Source organism: Microcaecilia unicolor, chromosome 3 (genome assembly GCF_901765095.1).
Source record: "Microcaecilia unicolor chromosome 3, aMicUni1.1, whole genome shotgun sequence".
Taxonomy (NCBI): Eukaryota; Metazoa; Chordata; class Amphibia; order Gymnophiona; family Siphonopidae; genus Microcaecilia; species Microcaecilia unicolor.
Window position 1 is genome coordinate 483,434,076 of NC_044033.1, and position 21,843 is coordinate 483,455,918.

Below are 21,843 nucleotides of genomic sequence, written 5' to 3' on the forward strand. Positions count from 1 at the left end.
GCATTTGAGAGATTGTCTTAACCTCTGGCTCTGTGTTCCCTTCCCTAATCTTGGCCAGGATTGGACCACATTGGGAGCCATGTCCGCTAGTCATTTTCCTTCTTCCCTCTGTGTTCCAAGTTTTATTTCTTCAGATGTTGTCTATGCTTTCTTTCAGGTAATCAAAGCAGTGCCTCTTTAATGCAAAATTTAAATGTATTATTTTTAGTCCACCCTTATCCAGGGCAGAGTACAAAAAAACATATAAATAAAAAAAAAAGCAAAAGGGAGCTCATCAATATACAATTCCAGCAGGGAGTCCAGTGTTTGTTTTTTTTAAGCAGGACCATGGGAAGCCCAATATAACAAAAAGTCTTTCAAACCTTTCTTAAAGGTAAGCAAAGAGGTCTCTCTTTTTTTTTTTTAAGCCACAAGGGCAAGTTATTTCATTTGGTAGATCTATAGATGGAAAAAGTGCCGGACCGCATAACCTCCAAATTTATATTGGAGTACAGGAACAACAATATCACATTTGTATTGAGATCTCAAAGATCGAGCCGGTATGTACCATTTTACAGCATGTTGCAAGTAATAGAGTGCTTGATGAGTCATTACCAACAATTTATATAAAATCCTGCTGTGCACTGATAACCACTTCAGTCACTTCAAGTGCATGCACATATGCTCAGATCGAGAAAGGCCTACTTGAAGCGCCTGAAGACGGAAACCTGTTAATTCCAAGATAGACAATGTTACAGTAATCCATACCACTGAATATCATTTTTAAAGTCAACCCAAGGCAAGAGGGGCTTTAATTTATTCAGCTTCTCATTTAAAATATACAGCTCCAAATCAAAATTTGCACTGGGGCCTAAAGGAAAAAGCAGAATCTAATAGGTAAGAAATTTGGGGATCCTGTCTTGAAACCTTAACAGAAGTACCTACCAAGGAATAGTTTCAGGCAAGGACTGTTGCGGATCTGAAACCACACACATCACTTCAGTTTAGTTTTGGCAAATGTCATCTACAACCTATTCAGCTGCTGCCAATCTGCCACAGCCTGAAAATTTTCTGTAACTGGAGCACTACATCTGCTTCGCCCCTGGTGACATAGGCAGAAAAAATTGTATGTCATCTGCATAAATTCCTTACTCTTTTGATTGGGCAGTGCCCTATGTTGCAGCATTGGAGACTTCTCCTAAGTGGCTGGGCACTGCTTGAAAGAGGATGCCCATCTCTTTAGCATGCCCCAGTCCCGCCTTCGCTATGCTGCTGACATGCCCAGTGAACTTTGGTCTGTCCGCGTGACGGAAAGCAGTTGAGGGCGTCCAAATCGGCTTTCGATTATGCCAATTTGGGCGACCCTGAGAGAAGGACGCCCCTCTCCTGATTTGTGTCTGAAGATGGGCGCCCTTCTCTTTCGAAAATAAGCCTGATAGTATACTACTTTCAATGTCAACACAATAGTAATAGAACATTTTAATAGATAGCGTAGAGTATAAGCAAAGATGGAACATATAGATGGGTAAGAGAGTATCTGAAACGTGGAAGGTGGCCAATGTAACGCTGATTTTTAAAATGGTTCCAGAGTTGATCTGGGAAATTACAAATGGTAGCCTGATGTCAGTGCTGGGTAAAATAGTGGAAACTATTATAAAAAATAAATTATGGAACACATAGGTAAACATGGTTAATGGGACAGAGTGTGCATGGATTCAGCCATGGGAAGTCTTGCCTCACCATTTTGCTTAATTTCTTTGAAGGCGTGAATAACATGTAGATAAAGGTGAGCCAGTTTGATGTATTATATCTAGTTATCAGTAAGCTTCTGACAAAATTCCGAGAATCCCTGAGAAAATTAAAGAATTATGGGATAGGAGGCAATGTTCTGTTGTGGGTTAGGAATTGATTAGTGGACAGAAAACAGAGGGTAGGGTTAAATGGCCATTTCTGTCAGTGGGGGATGGTGAATCTGGGAGTTCCACAGGGATCTGTACTGGACCGGTGCTATTTAACATGTTTATAAATGTTCTGGAAATTGGAATACCACGTGAGGTGATTAAATTTGTAGATGACAAAACTATTCAAATTTGTTAAACACTGCGGACTGTGAAAAATTGCAGGGAAGAGCTTAGGAAATTGGAAGACTGGGCATCCAAATGGCAGATGAAATTTAATGTGGATAAATGCAAAGTGATGCACATTGTGAAAATAACCTAAATCATAGTTACCTGATGCTAAGGTCCACCTTGGAGGTCAGCACCCCAAGGAAAAGATCTAAGTGTCGCTGTAGACAATACACTGAAATCTTCTGCCCAGTATGCAGGTGGCAGCGGCGGCCAAAAGAGCAAACAGGATGCTAGAATTATTAAGAAAGGGATTTGTAAATAAGACCAAGTATATTATAATTCCTCTGTATTGCTTCCATGGTGTGACCTCACATTGAGTACTGCATTCAGTTCTGTTCACTGTATCTCAAAAAAAAAAAAAAAACCACGGGGAATGAAAGTGCTCTTATATGATGAAAGGCTAAGACGTTTGGGTCTCTTCAGCTTAGAAAATAGATGCTAAGGGGAGATATGATGAGGTCTACAAATTCCTGAGACGTGCAGAACGAGTAGAAGTGAATTAATTTTTTTACTCTTTCAAAAAGTATAATGACATGGGGTACACTTATGACTTTACATGGAACTACTTTTAAATAAATAGGAGGAAATAACATTTTCACTCTGAGAATAGTTAAGCTATGGAGATTCGTTGCTGGAGGATGTGGTAACGGCAGTTAGTGTGTCTGGGTTTTAAAAAGGTTTCGGCAAGTTCCTGGAGAAAAAGTCCATATTCTGCTATTGAGACAGACATGGAGAGTCTACTGCTTGCCCTGGGATTGGTAGTATGGAATGTTGCTAATGTTTGGGTTTCTGCTAGGTTCTTGCGACCTGGATTGGCACTGTGGAAACAGAATACTGGGCTAGATGGACCGTTGGTCTGATCCAGTATGGCTATTCTTATGTTCTCTATTTTGCCCACTTCCAGATATCTTAGACTACCTCCAAAACAGTGTTGAAATTCACATCTCTCTATGTATGCACTTGGCAGTCATTGTGGCTTTTCACACTGTCATTGACTTTAACATGAACCAGGTAGTCCATCTTCAAAGATAATGCATTCTTCATGGGTGGCAGATTGTATTTCATTTTGTTATGAGCAGACAGGAGTACAGCCTATACAGCATATAGGTATACACCAGCTAAGAGCAAAATCAACTACCAAAACTTTCTGAAGAGCTGCTTCAGTTCTAGACAGCTTCAGGGCAGCTAGATACATGTCCATTTATACTTTTTTTTTAACACTATTGCCTTGATCAGTCAATGGCCCAGTGTATGGCATTTCACCAGGCTGTTATATGAAACAGCACAGTGATATTATTTTCTTCCCTCATCTCATCTTTTCTCTAGGCCATTATCCACAAATAAAGTCTCATGGCCCTTAGATCTAAATTTACCAGCATGTGTGCCTGCATTTTTCCTGCTTGCCTATGGAAAAAGTGAAGTTATTTAACTGTAACAGGGGTTCTCCATAGACAACAGGAAATGTAGCTAGATTTTCCTTCCATCCTTTCCCCCCATAAAGAAAAAGAAAAGAAAAAGGGGGGAAAGGATATAAAGCAATCATCACTTCAGTTTATTCATCAAAACCTATTTTCATTAGTGATGGGGGACATCTGAGAGTTGATTGGTGGTTTACAGCAAGGCAGGAATCCTGGTGCAGGTGCCCAAAAGAAATACTGAATGCTTATCAGCTGGAGGAGGGCTCCAGGACCCTTGGCAACATCAGGTGATGTCACCATAAAGTGTGGCTGCATTCCTTTGCAGTCTATGGAGAACCCTTGTTAAAGGTATGAAACTTGGCTTTCTGCCACTTAATTTTAATATTTTATAAAGACAAGTAGGCTCCTCGATTCCTACACCCCTTCCCGTGCACTCCGCTCCATGGATAAATCCTTCTTATCTGTTCCCTTCTCCACTACTGCCAACTCCAGACTTCGCGCCTTCTGTCTCGCTGCACCCTACGCCTGGAATAAACTTCCTGAGCCCCTACGTCTTGCCCCATCCTTGGCCACCTTTAAATCTAGACTGAAAGCCCACCTCTTTAACATTGCTTTTGACTCGTAACCACTCGCCTCCACCTACCCTCCTCTCTTCCTTCCCGTTCACATTAATTGATTTGATTTGCTTACTTTATTTATTTTTTGTCTATTAGATTGTAAGCTCGTTGAGCAGGGACTGTCTTTCTTCTATGTCTGTGCAGCGCTGCGTATGCCTTGTAGCGCTATAGAAATGCTAAATAGTAGTAGTAGTAGTAGTTTTTGTAAAATTGACTTAAAATGTGAAAACACACTTACTCTATACCAGGAGGCACACCTAGTCAGTCAGGTTTTCAGGATACCCACAACAAATATGCATCATGAGATAAATTTGCTTGCACTGCCTCCATTGTAAGCAAATCTATCTTATCCATGTTCATTGTGGATAAATTGAAAACCAGACTGGCTTGGTGTGTTCTGAGGACTGGGTTGAGGACCCCTGGTCTAGACCAGAGTGAAAGCTAAACCAACAGTATGAAGTAATACAGACAGAATCAAGTGAACAAAACACAACCTTTTGCTCCCATTTTCCACTCTCTCCCTCCCCTCTCCAACCCACCAACCCTGAGGCTGTGCATAAAAAAAACATCAATTCTGGCGTGTTCAGTCAATTAAGTTTACGGCTATGGGCTGCTGACTGTAGAGTAGACCAAAAATGCTCCTAGCAACGCTGAAAGCTTTTCCCTTTTGCTGATTCTATATCATGAACATCCAACATCTCCATGGAAAGCAATGTGATCCTCTGCGATCGCCAGTTTGAAAAAGATGGCGGGATGTCTTCCCTCCACTGTTGTAATATTACTCGTTTAGCCACAAGAACTAATCTGTGTAGGAATGCCAACAGACGTGGAGGAATAGGAGCAGTTAAGTTATATTTCTCAAATAAAAGAGTGGGGACCAGGCACCCAGTGCGACCCCACTGTTCCATCGTCACTTGCATAAGTCTTGTCCAGAATGCAAGTACTACTGGGCAAATCCAGAACATGTGGCCCAGCGTAGCAGCAGTGTATTTGCATTTCAGACACTTGGCTGAGGCTGCAAAACCTTCCTGTTGGGCTCGATGCAGCGAGACATAGATCCGTAGGACAAATTTGTATTGTAATTTGCCACAGTTTGATAGGAACCTTTTTAAATTTTATTTATTTATTTTATTAATTATAAAAAAATTATAAACCACATGATCAACAATACTCGGTGGCTAACAATAAAACATACATAATAAAATACATATACAACTTAAAACAAATAAATGTACATCATTACACCAAATTAATATATTAAAATTAAAAATGTCTCTCTCACTTATTCTGTAAAGGAATGGAGGTGCCTACTTTACTTTATAGAATACTTTTGTAGTCACCTAAATATACGTTTGAGGCATGAGCATTTAACTCCAGCCACTGTGCTGGTGTAAGTGTTTGTGTATAAATGCTGGAAATATGTGTGTAACATACAGAATTCTGTAAGTTGTGAGCATAAGTGAGAGTCCTGCCCATGTGTACAGCATTATGTAAGTTATGCACATATTTTCATTTTTGTGCATATATGTGCACATACCCACATATATAGCATTATACTAAACATTTTAGGCATGTAAAGGGTAAGCAAATATTAGCACCTATATTAGAGAATTGCTCCCTTTATATATAGTAGCAGATTGCACAATCCATTTTTCGCAAAGGAATTGATCTTCTGTTTAGAAGGAACAAGTTTTATGTTAAGGTTTCTTTTTCTTTCTTGGCTTAATTTGATTTTTGATAGCTGACTGAATCATTGTTTCCAGATGACTTTTTTTTCTGTAGACTTCCACTGTAAAGATTAGCATTTTGGCATTGGTGCTTAGTTCGCCACAATAGGGCTGTTGAAATGTTATTTTCAAAATAGGATACCACTGAAAGGCAGGCATATTCTCTCTCCCACACACTTTCATTCTGTAACTGTGCTGGTGTGACTCAATGAAATTCTAGATAAAGAGGAATTCTAATGCCTCATCCTGCTCTGTAAACCACCAGTCTTTAGCATTATTTATATTTCTTTAATACATTGAGTTATCCAGTCATTCTTATCTATGGGCCCTGTTTACTAAGACACATTAGCGTTTTTAATGCACCTAAAATTACTGCGCGTGCTAACTGTATAGGCGCCTATGGAGATATTATAGGTATGTACATGGTTAACACATGTTAAAAACACACACCTATAACGTGGCTTAGTAAACAGGGTCCTATGTTTGCACAAAAACCATGAAGAAAAACATTAATGGAAATGTGAAATTAGGATGCTATATGCAGATTTCATATCAGACAATAAATGTAATTTTATAGACATCCCGAAGTGGCTAAGCAACTATGACCATCTCTGGAGAAGCAGACTAAAATCACTAGAAACAAAAAAAAAATAAGATTTAATTCTGTTAGAGCAAACACTTTGTAATACAGTCCAAACTTCAATCTCAACATTTTGGATCCACTACTTTAGTTAATGTTTTCCCAGAGACAGTCACAAAATTTTATTTTTTATTATGCAGTTTATAATAATGCAAGTATCCACTTGCTCCAGAAATGCATACAGAAAATATCAATAGAAAACTTTTAAATTCCAAAATAAGGGAAATAGAGAATACATTTTTGTCTTCCTTAGACCACCAAAAGAAGAAAGGGGAGATGGAAACAAGGCTAAGGAGATCCATAAGGCAAAATTAAAAGAAAATCATTAAGACCTGCAGCCATAATCAATATTAATCAAATTCTGCTATAAGATCTTTTTCATATCGTTGAAAGCCTTAAGCTGCTCAGAGAGAAAGAAAACATATTTAGTCCCACCAAGCCTTAGACATTTGCATGGTTATGCTAGAAGAAAAGTTGCTCCAAGATTTTTAGTTTCTTGAAGCACCAGAAATGCCTTCCTTCTGTCTTGCGTAGCCTTTGTAATATCTGGATAAATCCAGACATTTTGACCACAAAATAATGCTTGCGAATTCTGGAAATACGGTTGCATAACTGAATTCTAATCTTACTCAATCACAAAGTTAACCAAAAGTGTAACATGCTGAGATACTTCAGACATTGAATCTTCCAATATTGCAGAAATATTATTATTATTTTTTTATCTTTAAATTTTGTTTATTATATTTTTAACATCCTTCATACAAAACTTTTCCCTATTATGACAATAACATGGGCAAATGATATATGAATTACAAAACCACAAAACAAATACATTCTGCACATTTGCCTCAACTTCTGTCTTCTTAATCTTTCTCATTAATACATAACCATATCGAACTGGTGACATTTTTATTATTATTTATTTACCCCCTCCCACTCCCCCCCCCAACACTTCACTTCAAACTCCTCAGCACCCTAAGATTGCCCTGTGGTTTCTTCAGGATAACCTCCCCAACCCCCTCCTCATGGCCTGCCCTCCCTCCCCCCATCAACACACATGTCTCCCCAATTTACATACCCTCCTTTTCAAATGTGAGCCAGACATTGTTGGAACTTGTCCCACTCCCTCTTACGTTGTAAAAGCCCTTCCCTACGATATGCTGTAAGGCGTTCCATCTGTATCAACTGCCGCAACTTACGCTTCCACTCTCCTAGGACTTGGGGGGTCCTTTTTCTTCCAGTGCAACGCTATGAAACACTTCGCCGCTGCTAACCTCCAATGCAACATTTTGCCCGCTCCCCATGAGGCCCTCTTATTATGCAGACCCATTAGGCACACTGAGGGGCTGCACACTAAAGAAATCCCCAACATAGTAAGTAGTGCTTTCATCACTTCAAGCCAAAAAGGTTTTATCAACATACATGTCCACCATATATGCAGAAATGTACCCCTTTGGGATTTATACCTCCCGCACATATCAGATGCACCAGGATACATCCGCTTCAAACTTTCGGGTGTATAGTACCATCGAGTAAGTACCTTGTCAGCATTTTCCTGTACCAATGCACACACCGAGGCCTTCTGTATCTCCCCACAAATTATTTCCCATTCTGTACTTGAGAATTTACAATTCAAATCCGCCTCTCATGCTCCATGAAAACTAAATGTTTTGGGATCCCATCCCCTAATATATCTATATATCACAGAAATTGGCCTAGGTAATCTCCACAAAAGGATCCACAAATTTTTCAAACTTTCCAGTTTGCGGGGATCTTTTCGCTGGCAACCCAAAGTATACAAATAATGCTAAATTTGTAGACAGGACAAAAAGTCCCCTTAAGGAAGAGCATACATGGAGCGCAAAGTTTCAAAGTCCACTACCCCCCCCCCCCCCCCCCCCTCTGTATAACATCTCTAAAGCAAGTCAAGCCTACTTGTTCCCAGCGAATAAACATAACATTCTCCCTCCCCACCCCAAAATTCGGTTTCCTTTGTATTGAAGCCAGTGAAGACGTCTGATCTAATTGCCCCCATCTTTTCCTTATTCTTCCCCATATTCCTATTAAGTGTTGTACAAATGGATTTTGTATCCCAACCATATACATATTTTTTATGTTTCAACAATTTTTATTGATGATTCAACAAAGTAAGTATCCAACAAACTCTGTATACAGTGCAATAAAAGAAATAGACAAAATCTGAACAATAGCAGGCAATAACCACATCATCAAAATTTAACATTTTCTTCCCAACCTACCCCAGTGCCCATGCCCCCCCCTCCAGAAAAACGTCAAACAGTTTGCATAAATGTTTCAGCTGTTAAATCACATCCTACCAATTCTTGGCATGCAAAATTTAATATCGAGCAGGCAAATTGAACCTTGGCTACATGGGCTGACAGGAATTGCCCACTTTCTGGGAACATGTCGACACCTTTCTGATTGGCCTTTAATAGTTATACCATATACATATTTTAAAAAATGGTCAGTAACAACATCTAGAAGTACTATAGAAGTGATAAGTAGTAGAAGTAGTATTTTAAACTATAAAATAATTCATCATTAATATCTCGCTATATCATAATTTAAATTAAACATATATCTTCTAGTTTTAGGGCAGGTACTTTGATGCCATTCTCTTTCTTGCCCAGTTACTTGCACAGTTACTACATCCCTTAATACGCCTGGTCTGTTTTTTGCTGTCATGCACCATCTTCTGTCTTTTGTTTAGACCTACCCCTTTTTCACCTCCCCCCCCCCCCCCCACCCATTACCACCATCTATGGTCCTGAACATCATTACATTTTAAGGGCCCATTTCCCCTATGATGTTGAGCCTTTTTAAGGTTCTATTGATCTCCTTAGCAGATAGCCATAGTTGAGAGACAGCTGGCATTCTGCTTTTGCATCCTGCAGCCTTTCTTGATAAAGGCCTGAACAAAAGCGGGAGGCCCCTCAAATGTTTACAGTAGCAGTGTGCTTGTTGCTATTGATCAAAGTCTGGCAGTATAAGTTTATTTTCCTTCTTAAAACAGCCATACACCATACTGTATGTTATAAAGATTACAAGGAAATGGAGGAACTTCCTTTTTTCTAGTGTTTATTTTTTTTTTTCTGGGCCTGAGATCTGTGGTTTGTATATAGCTGCCTTTGTATCCAAAAATACTAGAAGGGAGGTGGGATGATCCAGATTCTAAAAATGGCATCCTGAAGTATAGTAAAAAAATACTGCCTATCAGCAGTACAGTGCTGCAAATGGTGGGATACTGTTGAAGCGGAAGTGTCATGTTTGTTTTTCTTTTCCTTTTTGTTTTGTTTTTGTTTTTCAGTATAGTTTAAAAAAGTATGCCTTTTCCTGTTTAGCTTTGGAAATGCTAGGCAGTTCTGCCATTGTCCCTTTCCAATGTGCTTTTTTTTTTCTTTCCTCGTCTTGAACTGATAATTGGGTGCTCTTGGTTGTGTGGCCATAATGAAAGGAAAATGTGGGGCAGTGTGTTCATGATTTAGCTAATTTTCATTATATTCCTCTGCTGAATTGGAATCTTTCCAGCTCAGTCTTAAACTCCATAGCCTTAATTTCTAGTTAGCTAGGTTTCCCTCTCAGTTCTACTGCCTCCTCTCCTTCGTACAATACCTCTGACTAAGATACATGATCTGCAGTTCCATGGAAATTTTGATACAGGTGTGTAACTGCTATATATTCCACCTCTGCTTCCACCCTATGCTACCTATTAAGATGTTTTATTGTGTATTATGTTGATGTTAAATGTGCATGCTAATCTGTATTATGTATTGTTTGAATATTTTTACTTCTGTAATTGTCTATTGCCTATGTTTGACTTATTTTTGCTGTTCACCGCCTTGGGTGAATTTCTTCAAAAAGGTGATAAGTAAATCCTAATAAATAAATAAACTTACCAAGTTCCAGTAGGGACATTTTTGGCCTGCTCTGGTTTTCAGCTGACATCCCTAGTGCAATGTGGTATTTGGTGTCTTGGATTCAACCCATTGAATTTAGTGCTGGTTCCATAATGCACCAAGGTAGGGCTGTTGGAAATCCAGGACTGCACATGGGCAGCTGCTTATCATGAGTGGAAAGCTAGTTCCTCTGTTCCATGGGACCATGGACACTGCTGCCCCAGAAGCCTGTGCTAGCCCAATGAACAGGAGCAGATCTGAAAGGCAAATTTGGATGTCCTGGATGGCATTGCACAGTGCCACCAGCGGACCATCTATTTGGTCTGTTTTTAAATCTAATTTACCTGGCACCATATTTTTCTTAAGGTATTTAATTTAGAAAAGGTTTCTGTAGCAGATCCTTACCTTTGCTGTAATAAACGCTAACCTGCATAGCAAACTTAAAGCTTTGGTAGGAAAGAGACACTGAGACACTGATGCTAAAACAGAATACGATGTCTGTTTTATGACTGAACGTTTGAAAGTCTTATTTGCCATCTAGTAGCGCAAAATATTCAGAAGCATTTTACTCTCCTTTCTAATTTTCTTTTTCCTGCCTATGTTATTAATTATTTGTAATTTTATTCTGTTTAAACAGACTTTTTTTGCTGCTATCAATCAAGTTTTTCCTGCAGAAGAGGATACTACAAAGCATGTTGAAGATAACTGTAAGTGAGAAACATTTAAACTGGCCTCTGTCAGAATTTGGGGGAGGGGAGCTAGCCATCTTTCAAGGGACTTTACTCACTTTTCTAACCTGCAGCACAGCTGTTGATGAGTTTTTTCTTCCACAAAGCTCTAGGGAGTCACTGTCACCCTACAGTGTCCCCTAGGAATACTGAAAAAAACAAACCTACCTTCCCAAATGTGAAAGATTCTCCCCCTACAGGTTACCAGAAAGAACAAGGGATCAAAGATAATCTGATCAAAGTTCTAATTTTTGGTACAGCAGTTCCAAACCTTCGTGTATCTAATGCAGCCTAGTATCTCTCAATTAATCTGAAAATATCCGTATTAAACTCTGAAAAGTCTCACAAAAGTTAGATCCATTGAAGAGTGCCGACCAGCTGTCCAAAGACTTGAAACGGTTCAAAGAAACGCGATGAAAATAGTATGCAGTTTGCACCACAGAGTGTGACGTATGAGAAGAAGCTTGACTGTGCCCTGATTATGGATAGACAGATCTGGATGGGCTCGAGTGGGCTTCGATGGCAACTCCAGTAGCTGGGGAGGAAGACTAGTGCAGGGCAGACTTCTACAGTCTGTGCCCTGAAAATGGCAAGGACAGATTAAGATCAAATATGCATATGTTATATTGCATCATACCATATGCTATAAGTTTGTCTTGTTGGGCAGACTGTGCAAATCTTTATCTGCTATTATCTACTATGTTATTGTGTCTTCCTTAGCAGTCTTGGCAGATCTTTCCTTCCCTCTCCTGGTGCTTTGTCAGCTCTGTCCTTCCCTCCCTTCCTCCCTCCTCTTGGTCTTGAATTTTCCTCCTTGCTTCTGCTGTATTGTCATCCTATTTTAAAGCCTTAATTCCTAAAAATAATTATTGAACGTGATACACATCCTTGTCATATTCTTACAGACCTATGAATTCTGCTGCACCCCTTGTCACTGATCGGTAACTACAACACAAGGAGATTTTTATAGCAAAGAATTGAGAAACTTTTGAAATACTTAACTTGGTTTGGGATTCAGACAGATGCAATATAGAATTGTAGCTAGACGCACACAGCAAAGCGTCATCTTTCATGTCAGATATGCCATCATACCGTCCTTGGCCAGCTCAAGGGTCGAGTGAGGCCAGCATCCTATCTTTGACAGTGTATAGGCCAGATCACAAAGAAGTTCCTGCAGATCCAAAACAGTAGATCCCTTCTCTGTTTCTCACTTCCAAGGATAAACAATGATTTCCCCTATGTCTGCTTTACTTATAATTATAGCCTTTTCCTCTGGGATTTTGTTCTGTTTGTAAGCCCAGCTATGCTAGATATTTGAATAACAAATTCTACTACTTAAATGTTGAATTAAAAAAAAACAAACACCTATATTTTTAAAACTATATGTTACTTGTTAGTTTCATGGAGTGTCTCTAGTTGTGGTATTTGAAATGATAAATACCTGATCCCTATTTACCTATTCTGTTGGAATCATGATTTCATATCATGTCCCGTCAGTTGTCTCTTCTCAAAGCCAAAGAGCCCTAATTAGCCTTTCTTTATGGGGGAGCCATTCCATTTTCCTTATTTTTGTTTTGATATTTATTTATTAGGATTTATTTATCGCCTTTTGAAGGAATTCATTCAAGGCTGTGTTCAGTAAGAATAAATCAAACATGAGCAATAGACAATTACAGCAGTAAAAATATTCAAACAATAAAAAGTATGCTATAGTATACTAGTTACAATGTCAAACACAATACATAATAGAACATTTTAATTGACAGTGTAGGGTATAAACCATGATGGAACATATAGATAGGTAAGAGAGTAAGAAGAGTTAGAAAGTAAGGTGACTAATTTAAAGAAAGTTGCACATGAGGTCAGAGAGATGGTTTTCTTATAGATAGGTAAGAGAGCAAGAGGAGTTAGAAAATAAGGTGACTAATTTAAAGAGAGGTGCGCATGCGGTCAGAGAGATGGTTAAATATAATCTCATCTAGGGTAGGAGTGGATAAACATGTCTTGCTGCAATGTGTGCAGCCTGTGTCATTCGTTGTTGTGTTTGAGTGAGACTAACAAGTTATTTACTTCTATTAAAGGCCTAGTTGAAAAGCCAAGCTTTCTCCTGCTTCCTGAAGTAAGAGATAGTCTTGTATTAAGTGGAGCCTTTCAGGGAGTGGGTGTATTTGGGATCCTCCTTAGGAGGACCTTAGTGACCTTGGAGGTGTGTAGATAGAGATCCTGTTCTTTAAGTACTCTGGGCCATTTCCTTTAAGGGCCTTGAAGCTCAAGGATAGTTTTAAATTTGGCCCTGTGCTGTACTGGTAGTCAGTGAAGTTTTTGTAAAAACGGTATGATGTGGTCACGTCACTTACATCCTTCTATTAGTCTTGCTGCATCAGCTGGAGTTGGTGCAGGCCCTTTGTAGTCAAACCAGTGTAGAGTGCATTACAATAATCCAGTCTTGATGTTATCATGTCATACACAACTGAGACAAGACTTGCCTTCTCAATGTATTGAGAGAGTCAGCATAGCTGTTGCAAATAGTAGAAGCAGCTCTTGAAGATTGCTTGGATTTGGGGAGTCAGAGTAAGTGTTGAATCTAACTGTATTCCAAGGTTCCTGACTTGTGATTTGAGGCAGAGTTCATACTTCACAAAAGAGATTTTGATGTCGGGTATGTATCCACTTGTGTTAGGGACCCAGAGAAGCTTGGTTTTACTTTGGTTCAGGCAAAGTTTGTTATGTTTAGCCCATTCTTAAATTGATGTTAGACAGGTAATCAGTTTATTCAAGGCTGTAGGTAAGTCAGGTTCAATGGGTATAAGTAGCTGTACATCATCCGCATAGATGTAGAACTGAGTATCCATTGACAGAATCAGCTCAGCTAGTGCCTTGAGATAGATATTGAACAGAATAGGTGACAGTATCGATCCTTGTACCTCACAGGCGAGTGCCCATGGTGGCGATGAGTTGCTGCCAAACATGTTGCCCGTCTGATAGATAGGATCTGATATGCTGCCTCTTTCCAGATTGGTGAGTTCAAGCAATAAACAAGCCATTTTTAAAGTATTGACAAATGGCAAATTTGGGTGCCATTTACAGAATCCAGTTCATATTGTAACACAAAAAGAGAGACATGCTTTACAGGTGAAAAAAGTCAAATTGTTTCATATTTGGAAAATGTGGAGCCCATTTCTGCACTGGATGTCCAAGTGGAAAATGGGGTGTCCTAGTTGGGTTGGTCACAATTTCTCAGATACGTTATGAAAGACTTGTCCTGCCGAAGAAAGCCAGAACCTGACCTCTGGGGCTCTGGGCCAATTGTAGACACAATGCGGGAACAACAGGCAAAAAGGATTAGCCCTGCCGTAGTCAGGGATGGATGTATAGTTATCGTCGGACAGGTAGGCTTTTATTTTTGTTTTGAGTATACTGCACGGTCTGAGCCACTATAGTGAACCCCTGGAGACTGCTTCTGGTTAGAGGAGCAGTGGAAGAGTGTTTTAGCTTTAGAGGGAGAAGCAGGAACCAACTCGGGGAGAAATAAGAGCAAAACCAAGAACAGCTATTGCTGCTGGACCAGGACACTGCTGTTTTGCATTTAAAAGCTGAACATGCTGCTCTTCCAAGATGCCACAGAGGAACTGGAAAATCCGGCATAGAATAACTGATTGTCAAGGTTTCTGTATATACAGCTGAGACACCAGTGCTGTGCTTAACAAGGAGTATGCAACAAGCTTTGTGATGGGAGTTTTGGAGCAAGAGTGGCAAGAAGCGTGGATAGCCCTGCAGTCTTTTTGAATATTTACCCAATTATGTCTTTATACTCTCTGGTTTTGTGTTGATACTTCTGAATGTTTGAGTTTCCTTGTGCCACTCTTCTGGTTGGAAAATACTGTTTCATGTTATAAATGCTACAGATACGATAAGTAATAAGATTAGTCAACAGAGATTGGGCTCACTGCCCAAAGGAAGCAATAGTTAGTTTTATTTACACCCTATAAGTCTGGGAGTTATTTTGGATCAGCATTTGAATTTTCAAGGGCATATATGCAATTTTATGCAAATGTTTTTTTATAAGTTTCATGTCCACCTTCATGTTAGTGTGATAAAAACAGCGCAAAGGGCCTTCAAGGCTGGACTAGACAGTGAATACTTTTATTCAAAGACCTGACATGGGCTGTGTTTCAGCGTTACAACGCCTGCATCAGGGGTCATATGAAGAAAATCAAAAAACCAGATGATTCCTTTGGCACACAGTCCAAATTGGACTGATTTGAATCAACACATGGTACTTCAAAGCTGCACTTGTCAGAATGGCACCATAATTTGTTATTCATCCTCAATACATAATAATAAAGACTACACATGAACTAGAAAAAACGAACTCTTATCACTTGACTGACTGACTCTTTCACTTTAACCCTTGTGCTGAATATAGTGTCACTTTAACCCTTATGTTGAATAACTTCTCTACAGTCGATGACCTAATAATGTATGTTACATTCCTATTTATCACATAGAAATTAATATGCACTACCACAATGTATTCCTCTCTACCACGTATGCATGCACCTTAATGCAGCAACTTTTGTATTCTGTGACCCGGAAATGGCAATCGCCATTACGGCAAATGTAAGCCACATTGAGCCTGCGAATTGGTGGAAAAATGTGGGATACAAATGCTAATAATAATATTAATAATCTAGTGATTTCTGTACAGTGTTTGTGTTACAGTGTTCTCTTGTGTTGATTATTGTAATGTCATCTATATGGGATTGCTGAGCTGTATTTTGAAAGCTTTGTAAATATTGCAAAATGTGTGTTATGGATTATTTTAGGGATTTTCCAATTTGAGCGTATAACCTCATATTTAATTTGCTTTCATTGGCTCCTCGTAGCATTCCTGTTAAATTTAAGATATTGATGACATTTAAGATGGTATGTCTTCTCCTTTTTCATCATTGCTTCAGCCATTTAGCTTTGACCTGCTAGAACTTGTTTGTGTCAAACTCTAGTAATTTCTTCAGGAAGAGTGCTTGGAAGCATGGTACTTGGGAACAGATTTTTTGCAGTGACAGTTCCAGTCTATTGGAATTCACTTCAATTTGAGATCCAGGATTTATATGATTTTAAGTAGCTTCATGAAGGGTTAAGATTTGTTTTTGTTTAGACAGGCTTTTAAGGTTGAGTTACAACTTTCTGTAATTACTATTTGCACTTCTTACATGTTTTGTCTAGCAATGATGTAATTTGTAATTGATTTTAGTTTTTTTTTTTTTTTTTTTTTTTTAAACCCCCTAGAACCCTGGAGAGTGGAGTCCAGCAAAGCCATCAAATAAATACATAAATATTAATTATTGTATTGTCCAGAAATTATCTTTTTATGTGCACTAGTTCACTTGGAGGCCACCCTCCACTACAAACTTTTTAAGGCATCTGTATATAGGAATAATAGTAGAGGACGACTAAGGAAGAAAATAAAACTGAAAAGTTAACACACACAAAAAAAATGTTCATGGGGACAGAAAAAATCTGATAGTTCTGTTCCTTTGCCTTTTGCCTGTTGTAGCACAGTATTTGTGCTTCATTGTACCCATTCTTATTTAAACCATACTGAAAAGAAGGTGCCAACGGAACTCAGCAGCCAGGTGGAAAGCTATGTCTTAATGGCTCTTGTTGAAGTAGAAATGTGACCCACCTATAAACAGCGAATAGTACAATAGTTGTTTATTTTTGATGTATAGAATTTTAGCTGTATACTCATGGGGCATAGGAGGTAAATGCTCTATTTTTGCCAAAGCTTGTTTCCAGTTGATTATAATTAGTGAATGTGCTATCCATCTTCTAGGTTCATTAATGTACTTGAATGAAGCCACTCTTCTTCACAATATCAAAGTTCGATACAGTAAGGACAAAATTTATGTAAGTACTATATATTCTTAAGTTCTGCACATAGGGGAATTTATCAATAGAAGATCCTATCAGTGCTGTTTGAAGATAAATTGCCTCTCTCAAATATTTTCAAATTAGACATTTTGTTTTGAAGTGAATTAAGAGTTTTTCACTCACTTGACCTTTGAGGTTGAGAAGGTTGTTTTTGATAGCTCAGGCAGTAAAAGCCTGAATTCTTGTTTATATTTGATTTCTAGAAAGTAGAGCTCAGGCAGTAAAAGCCTGAATTCTTGTTTATATATGATTCTAGAAAGTGGACCATTTGTCCTTTCGCATAAATATTTGATTGGAAAATATTCCAGGTTTATTTGAATTTGAACATTTTTGGCTGGCAATGTTTACTTCTCATATTTCATTCACATAGTTAAGTACTGTCTGCAGGGTCTAGAAACAGGCTTGTCTAAAACAGTGTACAACAATAAAAATAATACAATGCCAGGCAAAAAAATAATCATATAAAACAATCAAAGCAAAATGAAAACAAAATTTGCATATCCAGTTGAAGAATTTAAAGAGCGTATGTCATCCCAAAAAGAATAGATAAAGATCTGCTCAGATATCTCAGTAAAGCTGACCAAACTGCAGATTTGTGGTTCTTCCTTTCGTATGGTAAGATTGCCCTCTTATTAAGGGGTCCTTTTGCTATGCTGCAGTAAAATGTAGACTTGTGCGCCCTTTCCCTTGTGCTAAGGCCACTTCTAACACAGCTGGAAGATGGCCATGCGCTGATGTTTCCATTAGCTTGTGGCTATTAACAATAATTAGCACTTGAGTCCCTACCACCACCTATTTTGAAGGTGGTATAGACTAACTCGCTAATACCGAGCTAATCAAATAGCGCGCACTAATGTGGTGAGCTAACTGATTTGCGCTATCATCCCCATTCTCTGTCCCCAGAATACCCCCTCTCAGAAAAATTTAAGGATTTTTTAGCTTGTGGTTTGCATGTGCATATCGGGGATTTTACCATAGGATGCCTCAGCGTGACCCATGATAAGCCCTCTTATTGTGGTAAGCATGTGCTAGTTCTTACCACAGCTTAAAAGGGCACCTAAGAAATTTTGGAATGTTGCACAAGACAAACGTTTTCTTGGGGTGGGGGGATGGGGATTGAAGTGTTAGTTTTAAAAACTGTCTCCTACTACTCGGACCTGGAGCTTGTCTTACATCAGGAAGTTTAGCAATTTTTAGTGAATTGTTTCATGTACCTGCTTGCTGGATTATGACTTTTCTTTTTTAGGAGATTAACATACTTTTAAAAAAAATCCTTTCTTGTATATTTTCTCTGTTCATCAATTGAATAGAAGCTTATCAATAATCATAGCAAAACACACAAAATGATGCAAGAAAAAAAGAAATATAAATATGTCTCCATAGCCACAATAAAAAAGAAGAGAAATGAATTGTATACTTTAGGAAGGGCTGATATATTTCAAAATTGGGACCTAAATGTACAGAGCATCAGTATTCATTAGCTCTCTGGATAAAGCTGTCTGTATAAGGGGACTGTATAACTAACCATCTTAACTTTATGTACATAACTTAGCCATATAAGTTTGTCCTCATTTAACTTGTATGGCTGTCTTTATGTGGTCATCCTGCTAAATGTTGCCATCAATAAGCACAGTTTCTTAGAGAATGTACACAGCTTTAATGGTGCACCTACTGCACTGTGATCATAGTATTTGGCCGACAGCTCGATTACCAATAAAGGAGACTTCACTTGTCTTCATTATTTATAAACCAAGTAAAAGCTGCTCCTTTGGCACCTCCTGGCTCAGGTGACAGGTTTAGTCTTTTATATTGCTATCAGTTTTCCTAACTGTACTTAATTCAGTCTGACCACATTAAGGAGCTAGTCTTGCCATCTGTTTTAGCAGTGACAGCTGTAAGATAGAAAGGAAACAAGAGGCCTGTAAAAGGTGCAGTGTTTCGTACTACTGCAAGAATCTGAACAAGGGAAAGAAAATTAAGTTATTTTCCTTGGTCCTTTAAACAAACAAACAAAAAAAAAAAAAGAAAGAAAGAGGAAAATGTGAAAACATAAGCTGGCCATAATGTCTTCTGCCACATGAAGAGTTATAGGTCATACCTACCAGTTGAGTGATGCAACCAGGTTGTGGCTTGGCTTTTAATTTGTGCAGGAGGCTTTCAGAGACAGTGGGAAATGCTCTGGATCCTAACTCACATTTTCTTAGGTTCAGTTGTTAACCTTCATGATTTTCCAAGGTCTTGTTTTTAATTCTAAGTCCTCGGGGACTAACAGGTCAGGTTTCCAGGATATCCCTAATGAATATGTACTTGAGACATCTGCATGCTTACTACCTTTAGTTTTGGATTTAGCTCTCACCTTTTTCAGTAGTAGCTCAACCCCTCCATTGTATGCAAGTCTCGCTTATGCACAGGGCTTTTTTTTGAGGGGGCACTTGGGGGTTCTGAGTCCTGGCACCTTTCCCGTTGTGTGCTAAAATTGACCCATGGACCACAAATTTTAATGAAAGAGCTCAGGCTCTACACACTAATTCTGCCTTGTCATAGATTCTGTGACTGGTTGCAGGGGGCCTGGCTATTGTGGGGTGCATCCCTCAGTGATCACCTCACCCTGAAGGGTGGCTTAGCATTTGAGTACCGGCACCTTTTTTGCTAGAAAAAATGCACTGCTCATGCATCATGTTCATGAGGGATATCTTGAAACCCTAACCTGCCAGTCCCCAAGGACTCTGGGACACAGGACAAAGTTTCATTTTTGGGCAAACCTGAAACAAGGCTGGATACAAATTTATGGCCAGTTTCAGTGCCAAAACCAAAATTCAATTGGCCTCTATCCTCAACCCTGCTCCTCATATTCCTAAAATTTCTCTGGTGACCCAGTGGTTCTGGTCCCCCTTCCTCAATCTGACATTCCCAAACCACTCACTGTGATCTCCCAACACTTTCGATCTCAAGTTGGCAGGGGGAGGGGTCCATTCCATTATTGGAGGCTCTCTAGTTGAGGGCCTCCCTGACTCAGGTGACTGAGCCTCGGTGACCCTCCCCCAGGCACCCTTCCATCTCTCCACCTCTAGTTGGGAGGCAGGAATGATACATACTTATTCTGCCTCTGACACCACCATCTTTCCTGATATTTAGGGGTCAGGTTCCTCCATTTTGGAAGATGTTAACGCCAGAGGCAGGAGTGAGTGGGAATTATTCCTGTCATCCCAACTTTTTGAGGTGGATAGGGGGTTGGAGGTTCCGGTGGGATCCACTTGGACCACCAGTGTCATGTTTTGTGCAGTTGGAGAGACGTGGTTAGAGGTTGGGGGCCTACTAGAGCCACCAGGGATCTTGGGTGATTTGAGGTGAAATGCAACATTTCATCTCAGATTACCCTTCTGCTCCCAGACTGCATCTTTACTCCAGCCCTGAGTGGCATAAAGATTCAGTGCTATGATAAGATTAAGAAATTGTGCTACATTTTAGTACATTGTTTTTACATCAGGAACAATTTTATCCAGCAGTTTGCATGTGCTTTGCATGCCTATTGCACTACCCTTTAGTGCAGTGATTTTACTACTGATTTTCCCATGCTAAAATATCTTACGGTATTGGGAATAAGAATAACAGGAGAAAATCAGGAATAAATAACTGAATGAGAAAGGTATTGTGCACTGAATAATATATGACACTGGGTTGTATGGGTATAAATAATTAAATTATTCAGTTGAGTGGTAGGTAAAGATATTCAGTACTTCATAGTTTTATTACAAATTTACTATACCATTCAAACTGATTTGCAGAAACGAGCAGGGTACACACTAATAAAAAGATTGACAGGAATTCCAAACTATAAAACAGGGTAGTTAACCAATCATACTCTCAATGGATAAATTAGAGAAGAGAGAGAGAAAAGAAAATTAAGACCAAGACAAGTACAGTGACCAAAACGGAAGACCCTGAACCTATCCATTATTAAATGCTTTAAATCCTTGAAACTGTGGATTTAAAGGTTTTAAAATAGAGTTCACTTTGGATAGACAGAGGAAAGTTATTCCAGGTAAAAGGAGATAAAAAAAAATATTTTGTTGTTGTTTAAACCATGGAATGGATTCAGGGAATTATATTACCCAAATAGTGACAAAGTTGAAATGAGCTTTTTTCTAAAATCTTGACAAGAAATAGAAAAAAGAAACATAACATTAGAGATAGGGCAGTAATTAGAAACATCAATTGGGTTGAGAGTTTTTTGTTTGTTTGTTTGTTTTTTTAAATGTGGGGCAACTCATATTGGTGACCTGTGGGTTTAAGTAATGGTAAAGAGCAGTTTTGAAGCTTACAGCTTCAATAAATTAACCTAAGATATTAACCCTGTCGAGTATATTTTTGGCCCTACAAAAAATATTTGATAAGGTTCAGTTGTAGTATACATGAGTAGATTCTTTCAACACTTTATTTGGATTTATGATCACGAAAATTTTATACCAGCAGACATCTGTTGTCATTAGGGAGTATCAGCATGACTGACTTTCCTCATTTACTGTAGATATACAGGTTCAGCACTCTATACTGCATGTGGTAATGGGGTAGTTCCGGCCATGACACCGTATTGAAACACACAGATATTTCACTTTATGTTAAATTTCTATCCTGCCCATCGTCACAAATGTAGGTGGCTTACAGCAAACTTATACAGTTAAAATAACATGTAATCACACAGTACAAGGACATTCAGTGTTTATTCCTAATCATGCTACTTAGATGCCACATGA

General features: G+C 38.8%; 1 protein-coding gene across 5 annotated transcripts in view; it reads left to right on the forward strand.

Annotated features, from left to right (window-relative positions):
* Positions 1-21,843, forward strand: part of MYO6 (myosin VI) — a 407,005-nt gene that overhangs the window by 108,375 nt on the left and 276,787 nt on the right. For all 5 annotated transcript variants that reach the window (XM_030199055.1, XM_030199058.1, XM_030199059.1 and 2 more), the window contains exons 3-4: positions 11,065-11,134; positions 16,992-17,065. In XM_030199055.1, the coding sequence (XP_030054915.1) occupies positions 11,065-11,134; positions 16,992-17,065 (144 nt within the window). The remainder of the gene's footprint in view (positions 1-11,064; positions 11,135-16,991; positions 17,066-21,843) is intronic.